Raw genomic sequence first — 23,629 nt, 5'->3', positions numbered from 1 at the left:
TGCATTCCTTGTCTCTTGGCTGCATGACTCCAAGCAACCATTACTTCTATATTCACATTTCCTTTTCTGTCTCTGCCTCTCCTGCCTCCTTCTTTCCCTTACACGGTTCCTTGTGATTGTGTTTGGCAGTGACATTGAACCCACCTGGATAATCCAGGATAATCTATCCATCTCAAGATACTTAACATAATCACCTCTGCAAAGTCTTTTACTGAGTACAGAACACATCCACAGGTCCTAGGGATTAGGGCATAGATGCATTTGGAAGGTCATTATTCTGCCTACCACACCAATTCTACTCTCCATTTCCCCTGACTACTAATATATTCTCTACTTCAGATGGATAAATTGGAAAAGGGTTTATCACCTCAATCATAGTTCTTATTTACTTATCTGTCTTCCCAATTAGACTAATTTCTTCTGGGACAAAGACTGTCATAGTCATCACAGTATCTTTAGTGCCTAGTTTCCACCATGGAAGAGGCTTTCACTATGTATTTGCTGAACATTAACTGAAGAGCCAGTCAGAGGTATGCTGCAAATCTGTGGATTCCTGGAAAATTCTGACCTATTTATTTTCAGATGAACACTGATGACCTTTCAGAAACCCCACATTGAAGACTGCAATAGCAGTGGAGGAATCTTTTAAAAGTCATTTCTAGAGAAGATTCAAAAAGCTCTATGGACTCACAGTCCAGTCTTATGGGCATAAAAAATGATTATGTTCTCAAACTGAAGTGATTCCAGAGGCAAAAGAAAACACAGATTTATTAGTCAAAAGAGAACACAGCATTGCCAGAAAGTATTGGTAAAATTATTAATTCTTGAGTCCATCATTAGAAATTATCTGTAATGGCAAACCACAAAACAGTGAGGGCCAGGATTTGAACATGAGAGTTCTTTATTACTAAGAGATACACAAGAAATTAAAAATGAACTGTGCTGATCTTGATTCTGTTTCTCATTACACAGTCCCCGATCAAGGTTTCAGGATGTCCCATAAGATAATTTCTCTCCACGAGTATTTCTTTTTTAAGACCTTATTTTTTGGTCTAGTTTTAATAGATAGCAGTTATTACATAAATAACAGAAGGAAAAACTTGAAGTTTCATTTTCTCTAAGGCTTATAGATGAATGAGGCTTTCCGTTTTAAAAAATCACTTGCAGATATCTTTTTAATGTCCTTGGTCTTTCTAATTTAATTCCTATTATCTCAAAGTCATTAAAATTCTTAGCATGCATATTTAGTCTACATAAAATAGGATGTGGGAAAAGTCTTTTGTGGCACAATTAAATTATTCCCTTCAAGGACAACGTAGCAGAAGATGAACACTAATTTAGTTAATATGGTAAAAAGGAAGATAAATGTTTTTTTTTTTTTAAGTGAAAACAAGCAATGCCTGTTCTTGTATTTCATTTTCACTTTTGAAATGGGTTAATACAGGACAGTAATTTGCAAATAAGGAATATTAAATATTATGTAAGATTACTTTACTGCTTTAAAGTTAATATCCAAGAGAAGTCTCATCAAGGTGTCAAAGGAATTTTATGGAACGAATAATATATAGTTCACAACAGTATAAAATACAGACAAGCCAAAAAAGAGTACACCAGAAATATTTTTCATCTGTACTTAAAAATAGCTATGAAATTTGCTAAGAGCATCATAACCACATGAAAAAGTAACTTCTAACATAAAGCCATAAAAGAAGAAAGTGAAAATATGGAATATAAACTACTATACAAATGGAACTGAAACAGAACATATCTTATTTCCAAAGGGATTTCATTCATAAACCTCAACCATGCTCCACTTTGGAAACATTAAAAGCTATAATTTCTATATTGTTCTAAAACAATATAAAGTCTCAATTATTATATTTTTTTCAAATATTATATCAAGTATTTATTAAATGGCCATATTTTCTCAAAATAAGATCAAATATTTCCTGAGTTATGCACCAGACCCTGAGATGCATAAAAATGAGCTAATGGGGAGGATCTCAGATAAAACTAACAATGACAGCTGAGTGAATAAAATAAGTACTGTAACTATGGGAAAGTTCAAGGTGAGCCCAGAAGAGGACATTTTTATTGAACACTTTATAAGTATCTATATTATTGGGGCGCCTGGCTGGCTCAGTCAGTGGAGCATCTGACTTCAGCTCAGGTCATGAACTCACAGTTTGTGAGTTTGATATCATAGTTTGTGATGTTGGGCTCTGTGCTGATAGCTCAGAGCCTAGAGCCTCCTTCAGATTCTGTGTGTGTGTCTCTCTCTCTGCCTCCCCTGCTCATACTTTCTCTCTCAAAAATAAACGTTAAAAAAATTTGTATAAATATCTACATTATATAATATTAACAAATTAAAATGGAAATTACACATCATGATCAGGGGTTTTCTATCTCAGAAGTTGTTGCAGGCTGCAGGCTGTAGAGACAGCAAGAGGAGAATAGTTGTAAAGAAGAGGGTTAATGTGGCTGAAGAGACTAATTTGGTGTACTTCTATATCTTATCAACTCACCTCACCTATTCCTTACCTTACCACTTCTTGCCCTGGTATTCTATTGACCCCTTCTCTCTTGTTTGAATTACACAAGTACCAACATAAAGAATATTCTCTGTCAGGGTGCCTTTGTCTTTTCTTTGGTAGAGACATTTCTTGCTTTCTAGATCTCACTACCTTAGACCCAGAGAACATCAAATAAGCTCCCAATGTCTAAGTTCAAAATATGAAAAGACATTAAAAGAGATGGTGATCTTCAATTAAATTATTTAGCACTGATAATTTCCAAAATGAAATAAATTATTAACAACATATCATGGACTTTTTTTCTAAGGGTAAAGTGTGAATGAAAACAAAATTCAACAATACGCCATTCCATGTTACGATTTTTTTTTTTCACTCAGTGTATGGATCCTCCACAAACTTGGCTAAATGTTAACTTGCTCAGGTATATAATTAAGATGAGACATTTGTAAATGTCATAGGTGTAATCTTTTGGTATTCTGGAACTTTTTAAAACTTTTTAATATATTTAATGCTAATTTTATTAATATTTTAATCATAAATCTGGATCCTAGAGAATTTTACTATTCTCTTCAGCAAAAATTAAAAAGAGGAAAAAATGATGATGCAAAATGATTTATATTAAGTTGTATTTTACATTATGCCCTGGGCTATTATTAAAGGACACTAAAAGCAACAACCAATGAAATCTATTCCTAAACTTTTGCAGAAAAGTTGTTAAAGACATTGTTATAACTAAAATCCCAAGAGAGAATTTTCATTTAGAACTTACTGGTAGTAAAACTTTGTTTTAAACAAATTAATATCCTTCCTCTTCTCTAATCATGAAATTAGTTAACTCTTTTTCTATAATGGTTTCCATCTAAATATTTCATGCTCAACACAGGAATTATTAAAAGTCTTTAAGAGCCTGCATTTTTTTTTTTTTTGCCATGCTTAAGTGTCCACCATTACTTATTTTTTCACCAGTACTAATAACTTGTTTTTATTTCTATTTTAACATTATTCACTGTAATATAATTTGATTATGGCTACACAGGTTCTTTCTGAAACATGGTAAAATAAAAATTGATTTGTTTTTTAAATGTGCCAATAAATTCCTTAACTTCTTCAAGCAGTTAAAAGGGCAAATAGCCTCAATATTTTAGTGGGGTATGTGGTATCACCAACTATACTTTAGATATGCTTAGTTTACATTTTCCCCTTGGTTATAAACCTGCAATAGAATGACATTTTCCATAGATAAATCCTAATCTTGGTATGTGAAGATCTAAAAAATCTGCCTTCAGCTGAAACTTTTGAGATTATTCACCTTTCTAAATCATCTGCTTCTATCAAACTGATCTTGACTTCCTTAAAATAAGTCTCAGTTTTTAGATTATTCCCTTGCCATAACCACAAAAATCTTCCCTACTCCTTCTGCCTATCCTTAGGACCTACTTCAAGTCCATATTCCTCTATGAACCCAAGCCCATTTGTTCTTCTTCTGAATTCCTGTAATATATATTGGTACTTTAAAAATCAATCTTGGGCACCTGGGTGGCTCAGTCATTTAAGTGGTCGACTCTTAATTTCGGCTCAGGTCATGATCACAGGATGGTGGGATCAAGCCCCATGCTGGGCTCCACACTGAGAGTGGAGCCTGCTTAAGATTCTCTCTCTCTCTCCCCCTCTGTTCCTCTCCCCCATCCATGGTTTCTCTCTAAAACTAAAATTTAAATTTAAAAAATGCTGCTTTATAGTGTTCTACTAAATATTATCATAAAATATTGCTTTGAAAAATTTTAACATTACCAAAATAACATGTTGAATAAAAAAATCTAAAAAACAAACTTAAGTCAAAAGAAGTTACCCATAACTCCTCCAATTGGAGATAATCATAATATTCTGGAGTATAGTCTTTGAACTCTTCTGTATACATATGTACATGCATTTTCTATGTGTATGTACATTTCATTTTTTGAAAAAACGATAATACCGTAGCACTATTTTACAAATTATTTCTTCTTTAACAATATAGAACATGAACATTTTATCCTTTTAACAATAATTTTTTGATAAAGCATCTCCCTAAAAAATTATAACTCCTTAAGAGCAGGTGTCATGGTTTCAATACTTTTTTAAGTTTTAAATGGATAAGACATTCACAGTGTCTTCAAAAAATAAAACAGAATAAACAGTAAAATACAATAAATGTAAACAGTAAAAAATTTCCCTTAGACCTCTGCTGACAACTTCAAACCCACCAAAACATGTGTATCCTCTGTTAGATATTATCAGTAGTGGTAGTTTCTTGAGTATATATTTAAAGTTTCTTTATCATTAAAAGCAAACCCAGACATATAATTTTATACTCCCCACATTTTTTTATACAAAAGATAACATGACATAAACTCTGTTTTATAGTTTAGTTTCTTTTATTTTTTTAAGTTTATTTATTTATTTTGAGAGAGGGAGAGTGCACTCAAGTGAGGAAAAGGCAAAGAGACAGAATCCCAAGCAGACTCTGCACCACCAGTGCAGAGCCCAATGCAGGGCTCAAACTCATGAACTGGGAGATCATGACCTAAGCTGAAGTTGGAAGCTTAACCAACTGAGCCACCCAGACACCCCTTTAGTTTCTTTTATTAACAGTGCACCGTGGGGGCACCTGGGTGGCTCAGTCATTAAGCATGGAACTCCTGATTTCAGCTCAGGTGATGATCTCATAGTTTGTCTCACTGACAGTGTGGAGACTGCTTGGGATTCTCTCTCTTCCTCTCTCTCCTTCCCCACTGGCTGGCTCTCTCTCTCTCTCTCTATCTCTCTCTCTTAAAATAAATAAACATGAAAACAATTAAAAATTGAAAAAAACCACAATGCACCTTGGAGTACCTCATTTACAGTACTCCATCAGATGGAGTACCATGTTCAATTTAACTAGACACCTATTAATGAACATTTCATTTCCAATATTACAAATAATGCTGAAGTGACTAACCTTGTGCTGACACCATTTCATACATATACAAACACAATTAAAGGATAGATTACTGAAGTGTTAATGCTAAGTCAAAGGTATACATACATTTTATAATTTTGATGGATTTTGTCAATTTGCCTTCTACAGAGATTTTTCTAATTTATATTCTCATTAGCAAAGTATCTAAGGGCCTTTTTGCACATCTTTGCCAAGAAAGTGAACTATTAAATTGTAACTTTATGCCAATCTAGTAAGTGAAAAAATGATATTTCCTTAGTTTTAATTTCCATTTATTCCACTGAGTTAAGTAATTACCTGCCATATCTTTAAGAGCCATTTGTATTTTTATTTTTTTAACTATCCACCCATGCCCATTGCCAATTTTTCTATTTGGATATCTATTTTTTTTAAACAACTTCTAGAGGCTCTTTGTATATTAAAGGGATTGGCATTCTTGCGATACAAGTTTTTACTGATTAAATTAGCAAGTGTTTTTAATTATGTATTGATCTTTTTAAAAGCAGTTATTATATATATATTTTTTGTTTTCTCTTTTTCTAATTCATCTCTTTATGGTTTTATCTTTGTTAATTTATTCTTTCTGCTATACTTTTATTTAATTATGGATTTGTTTTTCCTAATTTTTTGAGTTGTATGCTTCACCCAATTATTTTTTGTTGTTGTTTTATTGATGTAACTACTTAAGACTCTAAATTTTCTTCTGACTGCAAGTTTGGCTGAATCACTTAATTTATGTGTAAAATTTATGTCCCCCACCCATTTCCCACATTCATTGATGCAAGCAAAGAATATAGCCGAGAACTTTAGGGTAAATTCCTCTTTCAAAAGGTGTTTTTGCTGCAGTTTGGTAAGATCTACAGCAGCGGGGCTATCTGGTCATGTCTTAACTTTGTGCTATACAACTTCCACCCAGTCAAAGGTTGACTACCACAACATGTACTTTGAAGTCGATGAATTACATATGGTTCTTAGTTTCACGAAGAATGCAGTTTATGGACATTTTACTTTTGTTGTTCTCTTTGCTATGGTTTCTGGCAGGGAAGAGGGAAAAAAAATGCTAAGTCACACAACCATGTTCATACCAGAAATCTTCTTATATACGTTCTTATACATTTCTACATGCTTCTCTGAGTCCATGCACATAGAAAATTTTCATAAATACTTTAAATGATGAAATTACACACTTCAGACAATGGGCTATTAATACCAAATCCTGCCCTTCTACTTGCATTTAAAAAATTCCAATGAGAGTCTGGCTCCTGGGTGGCTCAGTCAGTTAAGTGTCCGACTTCAGCTGACGTCATGATCTCACGGTTTGTGGGTTGGAGCTCCAGGTCAGGGTCTGTGCTGACAGCTCAGAGCCTGGAGCCTGCTTTGGATTCTCTGTCCCCCTCTCTCTCTGCCCCTCCCCCGCTCATACTGTGTCTCTGTCTCTCAAAAAAAAAAAATAAACAAACATTGGGAACAATTTTTTTTTTAATTCAAATGAGTTATTCCTATCATGCCATGCCGAAAATGTTTACAAGGTAAGAAATATATGGAAGGATTACTTTAAAATCTAACTCCTTAGACTGAAAAATCATAATATTTAAGAAAGTATGAAGTAGGTTTATGGATGAAATACCCCTGAGAGGTCATTTAAGGAACATTAGTGGTCTCCAAGGCCTATTAATTTTTTTAAGCCTAACATTGCTCTTCCTCAAAATAACTGTTGGTAAAGTTTGAGATAAAAAAAACTGGAAGTCAGTCTATGTGTTAAATGCACTATGACAGGGTTCTTTTATTAAATAGATCAAGCCTAAAATTCAAGTTTAATTTGACTTCCCTGACTATGCTAAATGAAGGCTGAATATTCAAATATTACCCTCTATTTCCCTTAGCACAACACGTTATATAGTTCCTGCGGGACTAATTTTCATAAAGGATGACACCATAACTGTCAAGTTCACTGTTATATTCTGGTGCAGGAGTATTGGACTATAGCCAAAAAAAAAAATGTTGTTAAACTACTGATGTTACTGATGCTATAGATTATAACTTATTCTAGTGGAGGTTGTAGTAAAAAGGTGATAAATATAACAGAATCAGTTTCAGGACACACCTTAAAAATTTACAAGAAATGTGATTTAGGGTAAATTATGATCTTTGACTTTCCTAATCTAATAATGGGGATAATAATACTCAATGCACAGTTGTTAAAAAAATTTAATAAAATAACAGAAGTAGAATATTATCACCAGACTATGTACTCAACATTTTTTTCTTCCTTCATAATATAAAATCTTCCAAATTTTACCTTTACCTTTTCCAAACCTTCTGTTGTGAGTTATTTGTCACATGAAAAAGTTTTTAAAGAAGAAAGAATACGCTATTCTCCAGTTTCCAACACATAGCCACACAGATTTTCTTACATGATACTTACAACAACCATGTAGGATTATTGTAGGCAGAAAATGACTTGGGGGTTGACCTGCCCCAAATCACATGGTTGGGAGTGGTGAAAACTGGCATTGAAAAGTGGATTCTTTCTGCTCAATTCGGTGGTCCACAGGGTGATTTATGTATTCTTGATGAATTTATCCTAAGGAGGATAGTCTGTAATTTTTTGTGCTCTTCAATGGAGCTAATAACTGATCTTAAAGAGCAATTAAGTAGAAATCTTAACAGCAAGCATTCTATATCAGAACTTTTTTTTTTCCCAAACTGTGGTCTCTGCAATTGGAAATCTAATTTGACATGATATCTCATTTTCAAGAGCTAAAAATAAATAAATAAATCACTTATCTTTCTTCAAATTTTAAACACACAGTACTTTCTAAATATCTCATATAAAATGACAGCATAAGAGGATTAATTGCAAAAGCAGAGCTAGCTAGATGCCTCCTAAAATAATATTACTGAGTGTGATGTTATGATTTATAGTAGGAAATTGTATTTTGTCTTTGTCTCAATTTCTGGCACAAGGCTCCTAAAACCCTTGGAAATTCCTAAGTTGCTCAGAGCCACAAAGGTGTCTTTTGTTACGCTGAGTCATGGTTAGACAGCTCTAGGTAACCTAAAGATAGGGCTAGTGCCATGAAAACCAACCTTGTGATTTGAGGGTTGGAGTTTTCAGTCCCAACCTCTTAACCTCCAGGAGGGAAGACAGGTTGGATAATGAGTTCAAGCCCCAGTTGTCAATGATTTAATCAAGCATGCCTATGTAATGAAGCCTCCGTATAAACCCAAAAAGACAGTGTGGGGAGATCTTCCAGGTTGGTAAACGTGTGGAAATTTGGGAACAGTTGTGCCCTTAGACACCAAGAAAGTGCCGTTCCCCTTCCCACATACCTTGCCTTATGCATCTCTGACATCTGGCTCTTCCTGAGTTATGTCCTTTTGTATCCAACTGGTCTTCTATTAAGTAGAATGTTTTTCTGAGTGCTGGGAGGCACTCTAGCAAGTTAATTGAACCTAAGGAGAAGGTTGTTGGAACCTCCAATCTATCACCAGGATATCAGAAGCATAGTGACAACTTGGTTTTAAGATTGGCATCTGAAGTTGGGCAGAGGAGGGGGGAGACTTGTAGGATTGAGCCCTTAACGTATGGGATCTAACTCCATCTCCAGGTAGACCATGTCCAAATGGAATTAACTGCTTGGTGTCATGTGGGGGTAAAAATAAACAAACAAAACGAGAATTTAAAAAAAACAACAATGGGCTGGGAGAAAAAGTTCTTAGAAATGAAGAACATTGGTTTTACTCTATTTAGATAGCCATATGACTATAAAAATATTCCCTTGAAATTAATTGACACTATTAAACATAAATATTTTGTTTTGAAGAGACTCACCATGAAAACTTACAAAATTTTATACAGAGCTTTTACCTAAATGAAATGAATTTCTTAAATTATGTAATAAATAACTGACCTTTTAAGATAATATACATTAGTTATTAAATTAATCCAAATCTGAGCTTACCTGCAATCACTCCATTTGTCTACACTGTTCCTGCCACACTAGCTTCTGCAGCTCCTCAGTATTACCTAGGAAAAACTCTTTCCCCAGACACTCAGGGAAGAAAGATACTGACCCAATGAAACACGAGCATGGCTCTAGGGCCTTGGAGTTGGCATCTGTTCTCACAGGCCAGTATTCATGCTGCACTGTTAAATGCTTTTACTATTGCTCCTGCATATAACCCTACGGACAAGTCTTTGGTTTGGTTCACTTTTCTCTTCAAAATTTATTAGGAGGCCTTCTTGGATCACAATGATTTAAAAAACCAGCTGTTCCCTAGACACACACACACACACACACACACACACATGTCACCTAACCTCTGACCTCACCATCACACTCAGGTCATTATCTGCTTGATGGGCTTCATTTGCATAGCATTTATTGCACTCCAACATAATATAGATCACTGCTCAGCAGAGTGTGTGTTAACTAAATATTTGCTAAACAAATAAATATTAAGTCATATTTATTTTCCAGTCATTTCTTTATTAAATTTTTATATTATTTTAATAATTTAATTACATAATTAAGGAACATGGATATAGATTTAAGGAAAAAGAAGTCTCTAATTTCATAAAATGTTAAATTGAAACAGACTTCAACCTATCAAAAACCGTATCTCAAGATTCCAAAAGAGGAATATTATTAAACAGTAATATTGGAAGAAGCAAGCTATGTTACTTAGCTATAAAGTAAAATAGTCTTTAAATGATCTGAAACCAAGAACATGAAGAGAAGACCTAATTAAAAGTACAGCTTTTCTCTTGTACAAACTGTTGTTTGTGTACATGTGTCCAACATCAATGCTGTTGCCACAAACTTGTCTCCTCACAAGTTAGTCTCTGTCACAGAAAGACTTACTCTCTGGGTGCCTGGGTGGCTTGTCAGTTAAGCGTCCCACTCTTGGTTTTGGCTCAGGTCATATCTCACGGTTTGTGAATTTGAGCCTCACATCAAGCCCCATGTCGAGCCCCAAGTCAGGCTCACTGCTGTCAGTGCAGAGCCTGATTCAGATCCTCTGCCCCACTCTCCATTCTCTCCCCATCCCCTGCTTGTGCTCTCACTCTCTCTCAAAAATAAACACAAGAAAGAAAGAAAGAAAGAAAGAAAGAAAGAAAGAGAAAGAAAGAAAAAAAAGGAAGGAAGGAAGGAAGGAAGACTTACTCTCTGCAAAACTCTGCCTCTACTGTTCTGGCATCCTACACTAAATTCTGATAAAATGCCACAGTTACTTGATTTAAGCTGGCAGGCAAGTCATTTGTCTAAAGTTCAATTTAAAGGCTCATTGCCTAACTCACCTGAATTTATTCATGCACTTTATCTTTTTTTTATATGTTTTTATTTATTTTTGAGAGGGAGAGACAGAGTACTAGTGAGGGATGGGCAGAGAGAGAGGGAGACACAGAATCCGAAGCAGGCTCAAGGCTCCGAGCTGTTAGCACAGGGCCTGACATGGGGCTCAAACTCACAAACTGTGAGTCGAAGTTGGATGGCTCAACCAACTGAGCCACCCAGGCGCCCCTTATTCATGAACTTTAATTTCCATTCTAGAAGAAATTTCTTTAAAAAAACAGCTAAATATGAAGAAATATTAAATTTAACAAGACAAATAAACTTCAAGTCACCATTTAAATGTTAATGTTGAACTATGTGTCTTTCTTAACTAAATTTTATCAAGTCCTTATATTTTACCTCAAATCCCAGCATTGCCACCCAATATTACTGTTTATTGATTTTCTTTTCATAAAGACTCGTAGTATAGTTTTTGATATTTTATGGTCTTTTTTTCAATTTAACATTTATGAAATCAAAGATACTTCCTTTTCCTTAAACCCACACCCTTGTTCCTTAAAATAAGCAGTTTATTCTAGTCTCTAAAGTCTAGACTCTGTAGTCTACGCAGATAGAGGTAAGAACATGGGCTCATAGCTCTGCCTCTTAATTGTTCTGTTATCTTCTGCAAGTCATTTATGATTTTAAGCTTCAGCTCCTCATTCATAATATTGTATGGGGCTAAAAAAACTGATATTTATTATTATTATTATTATTATTATTAATTTACATCCAAGTTAGCATATACTGCAACAATGATTTAAGGAGTAGATTCCTTAATGCCCCTTACCCATTTAGCTTATCCCCCCTCCCACAACCCCTCCAGCAACCCTCTGTTTGTTCTCCATATTTAAGAGTCTCTTATGTTTTGTCCCCCTCCGTGTTTTTTATATTATTTTTCTTTCCCTTCCCTTATGTTCATCTGTCTTGTCTCTTAAAAGTCCTCATATGAGTGAAGTCATGTGATATTTGTGTCTCTCTGACTAATTTCACTTAGCATTATATCCTCTAGTTCCACCCACATAATTGCAAATGGCAAGACTTCATTCTTCTTGATTGCCGAGTAATACTCTATTGTATATATATACCACATCTTCTTTATCCATTCATCCATCGATGGGCATTGGGCTCTTTCCATACTTTGGCTATTGTTGATAGTGCTGCTACGGGGCTTGTTATAATACTTCATAGGAATATGTAAGGATTAAATGAGATAACGCAAATGAAAAGCTCAGCAAGCCCCTGGTCTAACAACTGCTCAATGAATTCAATGCTTCAACAAATATTTAATGAACCTCTGCTATGAGCAGGCACTGTTCTAAGCACGGGGCTACAGCTGCACTAAATGTTAAATATAATTCTGGCCTTTATGGAACTTATATTCCACTTGGGGAAGACAGACAAGTAAAACTATATCATATAAAATAATTTCAAGTAAATACAACTGCAGCAAAGAGATATTAAGAAGCAGAAGAGGGGAATAATAAGGAAGTGAGGTATTATTTCACAGAAGGTAGCCAGAAAAGGCCTCTGTGATGAATGACATTGAAATAGAAACTGAACTCAGTAAAGGACAGGTTCTGTGCATCTCCAATGTGCTTGCTAACAGAATAAGGATGGTGATGGGTGATCAATAACCCCTGTTAGAACAGTGCCTTTCATCCTCCATTCTTTTCCACAAACTGTGGGAAGCAGCACAGGAGAAATCAGCCAGTGGAGGGTGAGGGAGAAATGGCTTGGGCACTAGCTTTATTATCATGAGAAAGTTAAATAATTCCTCTAATTCTAGATTGTCTAGTTTCTTGTACTTCTGAAGATAAGAAAGATAATCCTGTGGCCACGGTGTCTTCCAGTTAGGCATTGTGATGATATATTTTCATGGATAAGAAAGAAATAAATAGGAACTGAGAAGTCAGTTGCTATAAACAGAAATTAGATTGAGACCAAAATAGCACTCTTTATGTAGGCTAAAAATGAAGACTGGCAAGACGGAAATGAGATGTTTTATAGCATATTATATGGTCAAAGACATTAACTTCTTGCACAAATTAAATCAAGAAATAGATTCAAGTTATAAGACTATAAATAATTTCTCAAAGGAAGATATATAATAGATAATACTGCCATAATATAATCCATGTCAGTTTGTTCCTCACTCATAATTGAAAACTGTCTAATTTTCACAAGTCTTTTTTGTGGTTTTCTTTTAAAAGAATAATATGCTTCATTAAATAAAATGCATAACAATATTTACAACAAACAGATAACAAACTGCATATTTCAAGTACCAGTACTTTAGATCAGGTTAAGAATCAGCTGGATAAACTTCAAATTTCTACCTCATAAAACAATCATACATAGCTCCTTAATCTTCCAGGGCTTTCAGTCTATAGAAGTTATTTTCATAGCCAGTGCTATATAAAATGATGAGATAGATAATCAGCTCCACAGCCAGTGCTGGGAGTTTGAGAGAAAGAGAATAATTGGCCATGTAACAGTCCAGACAATCTACTCCATTTATCTAGGCTCGTTTCATGGAAATTTTTATATAGAGAAGGATATAGCTTTATTTGAAATTATATATTCCTACAAAAGCCCAGATCTGCATTTTTATGTGTCTCTTTTATGGCTTTGGTCTCTCAATTTAGACCTGGCTAAGCAAGTAGAAAATGCAAATATTTGGTTGGCTGTAAAATGGGCTATCAATATTTCTGAAAACCCAGTTGTATATCTTGTTGACCTAACATGGCTAGAACTGCACTGAAATTTATTTCATGCTGGAATTAAAGTTCAAACTTTTATATGTACAGGTTAAGTATACAAAACTCCTGTCACTTATAGTGCTAGTGAGAGGGCTATGGTAGAGGAGATGTCGAAGACAAACTCCAGACTTATGGTTTGAGAAGCTAAATATTTGGTGGTACAGATTTCCCCCATTATCCAAAAGTTTGCTTTAGGCCACTCTGCTTTTACAAAAGACTTAAATTAGTACCTGTTTTTGTTAACCAAAAGAAATTCGAGAAAATTTTCACTTTTATGAAATGGTAATTGCTTCTTTGCTTTATGCCTTTTGCTTACAAAAATTTCAGAGAAACACTCTACTTGGATAGTGAGGAAAACTTGTACCATTTAATAAAAAAGGAAGAACAAATTTGGGGGTTAAAGGTGATAAAATCAAGTTTTAGGTAAAGAGTGGAAAAATCTCTTAGGTCTTTTGGGAAAGATATAAATGTAAGCTAGAAATATAAATTTGGAAGTCACTGATACGTAAACAGTACATGAAGCCATGGGAATTGCTCATCTTAAAGAAAAGAATCCCTAGAATTCTGCAGAACAACAGCAGTTATCCATTGATGGAAGAGGAAACACTGACAAACATCTCTGTTTTACTACAGAAAAATATGAACACCTGTTTTAAACTAACAAAGAATTTTTATAAGGTTTTCTCAAATTAAAATGGGGGGAAAAGCAAAGAGAAATATGTAAATGAAGAATGAACCAATCACATAGTTCTAGAAAACTGTGCAAGAAGGCCAATGTCTTAGCCACAGAATTAGTGTTTAGCAACTGACTTTCAAAATCTTCTGTGAAAGCAATGTCAAGGCTCAGCCCCTCAGTAATGACTGAGTAATAGAATGTGAGAACAAATACAGACATTAGTTCTAGACTAACAAAGGATAGCAACAGTTTTTTTTATTTCTTTTTCTGAATCTCAATTATACATTAGCATTCTTCCAAATAACACTTCCTTCATATTAAAAGTCAATCTGAGATATATAAAAATCAAATTAGCAGATATTAACCTACCAGGTTGTATAGCTGTTTATGGCCACACTGTTCTTGATAGTAGATGGCCTCCAAAGAAAAGGACTCTTACCTACCCCAGGTCAATTTCTGAAACATCAAAAGTACTCAGAAGCCAACCCAGCTCCATTGCTGCACTTTGGTCCAAGCCCCACAGATTTTATCTTAAAACACAAACCTTCTTCATACCCATTCCAAACCTTATTGATCTCTTAAAGCATATGAAAGTAATGCATTCTGTGTTAGATCTTACAGTTAAAAGTTACCCAGAACAATCTCTCACCTCGATGCTTGTCCCCACATAAGAAACTTACAGTTTATTGTATTTGAAGAAAATAGTATAGTTTTTTTTTTAATTTCCAGTGTCTTACAACATATTGTAAACTTAACATCCAAAATTAAAATTCTAATTTACTCATAATTGCTGGACATATTCTTTGACTTTTACATCTTAGAATCTTTCATAAACTGAACCTTTCAAAGTCTGAACCTTACAAAGTAAAAGAAAGGCCTCAAGTGTTTCAAGGAAAACTAGGAAGGAAAAACAAAACAAAACAAAACAAGAACAGGCCATTTGTAAACCAGCAAACACTGAATAAAAAGGCAACCCATCCTAATAAAACCAAGGAACTAGCTGCCTTAGTTATATTAGCACTAGTGGTAATCACAAAGTCCTTATGTTTCCAAACTTCTATAAATAATCTAAGAACTTTATTTGTTGTGGTAAATGTTAACTCCCAAAGCATTCTTTATATATATATAAAGAATATATATATACACACACACACACACACACACACACATACATACACGCACTCACCTTAGGAATAGGGTTCAGCAGAACTACACCTGATTTCTTAGTGATGACCTGTTTTGTTGTATAGTGATGTTCTATTAGTTGAGGAATGTTTGAAAAACCAGTGCCTTCAAATCGATACAGATTCTGAAGAAAAAAAAAAATAAAGTAGAATAAATATAAAGACATTGCTTCAGCAAGACTACATTAGCAATAAATTAGGTTCCAATAAGAAAATTTACTATTATTGCACAACAATATGAATATACTTAACACCACTGAATGGATAAGATGGTAAAAGTAAAACTAAATATATAAATAAAACTTCAACATGCTGAAAAATTTTACCTTTCCATTGAGAACTTACTTTTTATAATGATTAAACAAAATTCAAACTGTTAAAAAACAGTTTGGAAAAAACAAGAAAGGAAGAAAATGAAAAACTAAAAGGACCTGGAATGCATTTTGCCAAATGATAACCAAAAGAAACAAAGCATGAGATATGTGTGAGTTAATGAACAAGAAATGCATTTACATTATGTTTATATATGTCCCATTTGATAAATCTTCCAAAATAAAAAATGTCAAAAGTTTGAAGATATTATATTATATCCAATATAGTAATAAATATCTGAAGACCACCTCAGATGACTGATAAATATTTCCTATTTATCAATATAGTAGTAGTTGGTATTTCTATTACTGGGGTTATTCGTGTATTATTCTTTCACTAAAAGCACCTAGTCATTCACACACCATTAACAAAGAAATAAAATGCACAGTGACAAACAACAAATATCAGCATGCTCAAATCTTACACTTCGTGATTTCAAGACATCACAGAGGTAACATTTTCTCAAACTCTGACACAACCCCTTTCCTCTGTCTTCCTATTTAAAATAGGCATACAGTAACCATATGGATGAATTGATAACAATAAATTTAGCATTAAAAAATATCTTGTTGGCCACACATTTCAATGCAGGCAGCAATGGAATGCAACGTAATATAATAAAAACTTCTTTCTGATTGTTCACAAAGTGCTTGCCCATACATAAACAGGTGATATGTACACATGCCAATATGAATGTGCTCTAAGAAAACTATGTTAAGAAATAAGAACTTTAGAAACTACCAAAATGTGGATACTATTTACATTCCTGGAAGATAACTTTCCTAGTTAAAAGATTTAAGAAATTAAAGCTCTTTTTCCATAGTACAAAATAAGATTAAGTTTACCAGAATTGAATTTATATCCAACCTTTAAATGGATATTTGTTTCATCAAGTGAGGGACAAACAGGAGCTAGCTTACTGTAACACCTAACCATAGAATATAAATTCAACCCAAGGCAGTTCGTGTTAGAATCAATTCAGAGCAGTTGTTAATAAATTGCCTAAAGAATTTTTGTACATAGGAGTCAAGTCTGCTATGATATACTGACAATGATGTTTAAGAATATTTCATACTGAAGACACTAATATATTATTAGGCATGCAATGCACTGAGCAAGTTCTCTCAGGGTCTCAGTTCATTCATTGGTGAAACAAATTTTTGGATCTCCTCAAAGAATGGGGCTTGACCACGTATCAATATACAAAACACTTTGCCCAGCATACGGCACATAGTACACAGTCAAATATTAAATCACCAAAGCAATAAGAATCCTTGGATTATAAAAATTATTCCAGGGGCGCCTGGGTGGCTCAGTTGGTTAAGAGTCTGACTTCGGCTCAGGTCACGATCTCGCGGTTTGTGAGTTCAAGCCCCGCGTCGGGCTCTGTGCTGACGGCTCAGAGCCTGGAGCCTGTTTCCGATTCTGTGTCTCCCTCTCTCTCTCTGACCCTCCCCCATTCATGCTCTGTCTCTCTCTGTCTCAAAAATAAATAAACGTTTAAAAAAATTATTCCAAATCCAGATATAGGAAAATAAACATTTTCAATGAATGCTTAAAAGTGTAAATTAAATTTTCTCCAGGGATCATCATCTGCAAGTAATCAAATATCCTGGAAGGCATTGTTATATGAAACTGATTAAGAAATGAAGAAATGCAAAAGGTTATAGAAGTGTAACATGTAATAACAATATAAACAACCACAAAATTTCAACCAAATATACAGTATTATAACTTGAAAGAGTCTGAGAGTAAATCTTAAGAATTCTCACCACACACACACAAGTATTAAACTGTGTGAGGCGCATGGATGTGTTAACTGTCTTGATCCTGGTAACCATTTTACAAGGTATGTGTAACAAACCATCATGTTGCACATGTTAAATGTACACAATTGTATTTGTCAACATTTATTGACAATATTTCTCCATAAAGTTAAAAACATACCCACTGTTTTCCCTTTGTATTCTTTCAGTCTACTCTTATACAGCAGCAGGGGACCCTGTTACAGCAGATCATTCCATTACCTTGCTTATATTCTTATCTCCCTCAGAATAAAAGCTAAAGTCTTTACCATGGTCTTTAAGACACTATACAATCTGTCCTCCATCATCTCTCTTACCTCATTTCTAACCACTACCACTCCCCTCCACTTCCCTCCAGTCCCCCTCATTTCCTTCTTCTTTTAAAACACACTATACACACTCCTTTCTCAGGGAGTTTACATTTGCGGCTTGAATAGTTTCTCGGATGGACATATGGGTAATGGCCCCCCTACTTCTTCCAGTCTTTCAGCGTATGTCATCTTTCAGCGAGGTCTTCTTTGGCCACCCAACACAATATTCAGAATCCATTTTCTCACCCCAACTAAATTTCTTATCTCCTTTTCCTGATTGAATTTTTCTCCTCAGAAGTTAACAACATCTAACATCAAATATATTTTACTTTTTATCTTGCTCTTCGTCTCTCTCTTCCTCTAGAATGGAAGCTCACGAGGTGATAAATTTTTACATTTGCTTTGCTCATCACAGTATCCCCATGGTCTAGAACAGTGCCTGGCACATATTTCTTAGATCAATAACCATGTATGAATGAATGAAATATAACGCATATTAAATAACTGAAGTTAAAGAGACAAGTAAGATAACTTAACCTGGAAATCAATACTGAATAGTTCAGACACATGCAAACCCAAGATACTGAAGTACAATGTTGAATAGAAAGCAAGTAACATGATAAAATTCACAGAGAATCAAATTTCAAAACAGCCACTAGTGTTATAATGCTTATATAAAATTCCAATACACATTTATAACTAGAGAAACATTTGAATAGAATAATGGGAATTTTCATTTAAGAACATATCTAGCTTTTATTTTAATATATATATATTTTTTAACATTTATTTATTCTCGAGACAGAGAGAGACAGAGCATGAACGGGGGAGGGGCAGAGAGAGAGGGAGACACAGAATCGGAAGCAGGCTCCAGGCTCTGAGCCATCAGCCCGGAGCCTGACGCGGGGCTCGAACTCACGGACCGCGAGATCGGGACCTGAGCCGAAGTCGGACGCTCAACCGACTGAGCCACCCAGGCGCCCCAGAACATATCTAGCTTTTAGTTTAAAGACAGTTTTCTGCCACTGATGTAGTAATCATGGTGAGTGAATACAGTGAGTGATACAACAGCAGTACTTACTTCATGGGCTGAAGTAAGAAACTGATTTCTAGCAATTATCTTTTTAAAGCGATCATGTTGACATCAGTGAAGTTCTCAGAGTCCTAACTATGCAAAACCGATTAACTCACTTTCCTAAAGATGAAGATAAAGTAATGAATCTAGAAATGATGCTAAGACGTACGCTTATAAAGTTCAGCTAAGCATCAAACTCAGGTCAAGAGTAGTACATTCACAAAAACTGTTGAGGGCTTGTTTCTTGATACTCTCAAAATTCCGAATATTATAATTTGACATTGTATAAATCTGTATAAATTTCTTGTAGCTCAGATAATATGAAGTTCGGTTCACATACAAACAGATTCTATTTCAAGTTTTTCTACACAGCTTTGCCAATGGTATCACAGAGAGAATCCAGACTAATCTATAAACCTAAAAATTTTTTTAATGTTCATTATTTATTTTTGAGAGAGAGAGAGAGAGAAAGAGTAAGGGGGGAAGGGCAAAGAGATAGGGAGACACAGAATCCAAAGCAGGCTCCAGGCTCTGAGCTGTCAGCACAGAGCCAACACGGGGCTCAAACTCACGAATAGTGTGACCAAGACCTGAGCCGAAGTTGGACACTTGACAGACTGAGCCACCCAGGCATTCCCAGACTAATCTTTAAATAAGACACTTTTCTTTGGAGCGAATGTTGCTACTAATGATCTCTTAGGCAAATTCCAAAAGAAGCAATAAAAAATAGTAGAAAATAAGTTTTTGCAAATTTCTACAAAGATCATTTTGTTGATTGTCATTTGTATTATATGATTAGATATCATGTAATATATAATTGAAAATAAAAAGTATGAATAAAAAATATAACTCAAATTTCGTAAAATAAAAAATATATAGATACATATAATTAAAATATATCCAAAAAATCTCAAGGAATAGACACTGAACTGTTATGTTTTCACAACACATTTGCTACATCTAGAATTTGTTTCTGAGTTATCATTGTGCTACTTAAGAATTAAATATGCATATGTATGAAAAATACATAAAAAAACAGAATCAGATTTTCTTGCTATACATACTTGCAGAGGAGTGTTATACAAGGAAGTCAGATAGAACAGAATAAGCACACAAAAAATGAGAAGTGGCTTCAATGAATGTATAATTTGAAATAATATTCTTGAATAGACCTCTTGAAAAAGAACTCAGAACAAGCCAGCAGAAGGAAGGAAGGAAGGAAGGAAGGAAGGAAGGAAGGAAGGAAGGAAAGAAGGAAGGAAGGAAGGAAGGAAGGAAGGAAGGAAGGAAGGAAGGAAGATCATTTCTGAAAGAGGCTGAGACGAATATGCTAAACAAAAAACAAGAAAAACTAAAATACTCCTTTTCTTGGTAAAATACCTTAAAATGAAAATATAAAACATAAGTTCTAGCTTTGTCAAATAAAAACAGCTCATGGAATATATAAATATATAAATAACTCATTAAACCAGTACACAGGAAAGACTGTTAGAGAGTTTGGGGAATAGTATTAATAAGGTTTCTGTATGGCTTTCCTAAAAAGCCAAGTTAGCTTTTATTCATTCTTCAGATGTTGTCTCAAATTTAACATCCTTAAGTTTCCCAATTAAAACCTTTTATAGCAACATGTATCTACTTTACATCTCTTATTACATTTTATAATTATATATAGCATGTGTGATTTATAAATGACTGTGAACCTCCCCCCTAGACTATAAGCTCCACCATTACATCCCAGGGCCTTAAAAGTACTTGTTCAATCATTATTTCCTGGAAATCAATATTAATGAGGTTTTGGAATGGCTTTAATTATTAAGAAGAAAGTCTTCTAAGTCTTTAATTGTGTACCAGGGACACAGAAAATGATATCTTGTGATATCTACATTTTGACTTTAAGGTATTTCTTGCCTTCTCTGGAGTCCTTGAATGGTATTAGAGCAATTAAAATGATTCAAAGTATATTATATAAGCATATAACAATAAGGCACAAACTTGGAACCAACTGTCATTCAAACAAGTTTTGGATTACTCACTTTTACTTACTTTTCCTTGAGATTCATAGCATGAATTTAAAAATACATGTAGTTCAAAGAGCCTAGAGATTGTGGCAAAAGAACAAAGTAAACCTATGTGGTATGTTCTGAGACTGACTCTCCCAGATCTAACTGGAACTTAGCATATGATGACATCTAATAAATACCTTTTGAATAAACCAATGATTTAACACATTCAGATACCCAATTTCACACAGCAATTACAGCCTCTACTTTTGGGTTATTTTTGTTTTATTGACTCATATCCCTGGGACTTACATGTTAGTATTTGCTGAATGACTGGATAAGGAAAAAAAAAAGATGATGATATGCCATTACATAGAGATTTTTTTGTTTTAAAATATTTATCATTATGTTCTTTTTAATTCATCACCATATATTAATTCAAATTTCTCAGTTCAACCATTCCTAATTCTGCATCTTTAATATTTATCTGTTCGTGAATTCTACAAATGTCTCACTTACTAGGTTTTAGGTTCACTAAGAAGTAGGCCATACATTTTTCACTTTCATGTCCTTACACTGAATAACATGGTACTCTACAAAAATAGGTTTCTAACAAATGACTGTCATATAAATAAATTAGAGAAATATAAATTGGCACTTTCCTATTAATAATAAGAAATTCTTTCTGGAGTATTTTGTCTAACTACATGTATTTTTGTTTTATCATACACAAAAACAAATATTTATGTATATATTTTCTTATCAAATGGAACAAAACCATTTAAATCTCTGTGAAAATCTATCAACATTTATGACACAAAATAAACAGGTTTAGCTACAAACACTAAAGATGTTTAGATGCAAAGTCTCTTACATCAAGCACCCTAAACAGGCTAGTAACTATGGAAAAGGTCAGTGAATAACAACGAAGATTACAGAGATTGAGATAATCCTGTATGTATGTGTGTGTATATATATACACCTGGATTTACAAAATTAATAAATTTAGCATCTAATAAAAATTACAACTTAGGGTGCCAAAGTGGCTCAGTCGGTTAAGCGCCTGAGTCATGATCTCACAGTCCTGAGTCATGAGTCTCACAGATCTCAAGTTCAAGCCCCACGTTGGCTCTGTGCTCAGAGGCTCAGAGCCTAGAGCCTGCTTCAGATTCTGTGTCTCTCTCTCTCTCTGCCCCTTCCCCACTTGCGCTCTGTCTCTCCCTCAAAAATAAAATAAAAACGTAAAAATAAATAAATAAATGAATAATTAAAAGAAAGTACAATTCTTGCTTGAATAAGACCAAAGATAGATATTCTTTCCTAGAACAGTGAAAAATGTAAAAATTAGAAGTATCTGTGTCCATCTTGATCATTCATAGTGTTCACATAATGTTCACAGCAAGCAGAGTTTCACAACCTGTTAAAAAGTAACTGCAAGGACTGCTGGGGGCTCAATCAGTTAAGCCTCCGACTGTTGATTTTGGCTCAGGTCATGATGTTCTGGTCCTGAGATCAAGCCCCAAGTAGAGCTTACTACAGAGTGTGGAGCCTGCCCCTCTCCCACTAGTTCTCTCTCTCTCTCTCTCTCTCTCTGCCCACCCCCACCATCTTTCTTTCTCTCTCAAAATAAATAAATAAACTTAAAAAAAAAGTAACTGCAATATGGGGGTGCCTGGCTGGCTCAGTTGGTTAAGCACCCGACTCTTGATTTTGGCTCAGGTCATGATCCCAAGGTCATGAGATTGAGCCCTGCATTGGGCTCTGTACTAGGTGTGGAGCCTGCTTGGGATTCTCATTCTCTCTCTCTCTCTCTCTCTCTCTCTCTCTCTGTCCCTCTCTCTCTTTCTGCCCCTCTCCTGCCCCTACATCCTCTCCTTCTCTCTCTCAAAAAAACAAAAACAAAAACAAAAACAAAAACAAAAAGTAACTGTAATATGCAGCCAAAAATAAATAAATAAATAAAAGCTTCAAAATAATTGCCATCCTACACTGCAGTTGACAGAGACAATGTTTTTAAAAATAGCATTACTTGTGATTGTGAATACCTCAAACCTTAATATATAAATTCCAAAACAACACATTCATTACTATTTAAATTTCACAAATAAATCTCATGGAAACCTGAAAGAAACTTTTTAAATTAACTTGTCCAATTACATGGATATTTCATATTAAGTACATTTTATTTTCTCTCAAGTGATGTCATCAAACAATGGTAAAAATGTCTAATATTTGCAAAGTAACTTACACCTTATGAAATACATACTTACTGATTTGATTCTCACAATTTTGGTACCAGCTATTACCCCCATTATTTCCCAAACCATACAGAAACCCAACTCTTTTCATACCAAGTTCAGTGCTTTACCCACTTTTTGGTATTTTTCCTACTTTCTAAAATTTCATCTTTCTTTATGTCTTCCTTTCTTAGTACACCTGTCCCCTCATTTACATACAGCTTTTATAATCTACTACTGGATTATAAACTCCTTGATTGGACTATAATAGGCAATCACTAAATATCTCATAATGAATTCCCCCATTTATTGGCCCCTTTCAGGCAACAGGTATATGAGGAAGGAAATGAGATAATT

The 23,629-nt window shown here is 34.4% G+C and overlaps 1 protein-coding gene across 1 annotated transcript in view; it reads right to left on the bottom strand.

Annotated features, from left to right (window-relative positions):
* FER (FER tyrosine kinase) overlaps positions 1 to 23,629 on the bottom strand; it is a 414,556-nt gene that overhangs the window by 230,385 nt on the left and 160,542 nt on the right. The window contains exon 12 of the mRNA XM_049648899.1: positions 15,475 to 15,597. Within this exon, the coding sequence (XP_049504856.1) occupies positions 15,475 to 15,597 (123 nt within the window). The remainder of the gene's footprint in view (positions 1 to 15,474; positions 15,598 to 23,629) is intronic.

Source organism: Panthera uncia (genome assembly GCF_023721935.1).
Source record: "Panthera uncia isolate 11264 chromosome A1 unlocalized genomic scaffold, Puncia_PCG_1.0 HiC_scaffold_17, whole genome shotgun sequence".
NCBI classification, from domain to species: Eukaryota; Metazoa; Chordata; class Mammalia; order Carnivora; family Felidae; genus Panthera; species Panthera uncia.
The sequence above is the reverse complement of the archived record's forward strand: the minus strand, read 5'-3'. Positions and strand labels throughout refer to the sequence as shown.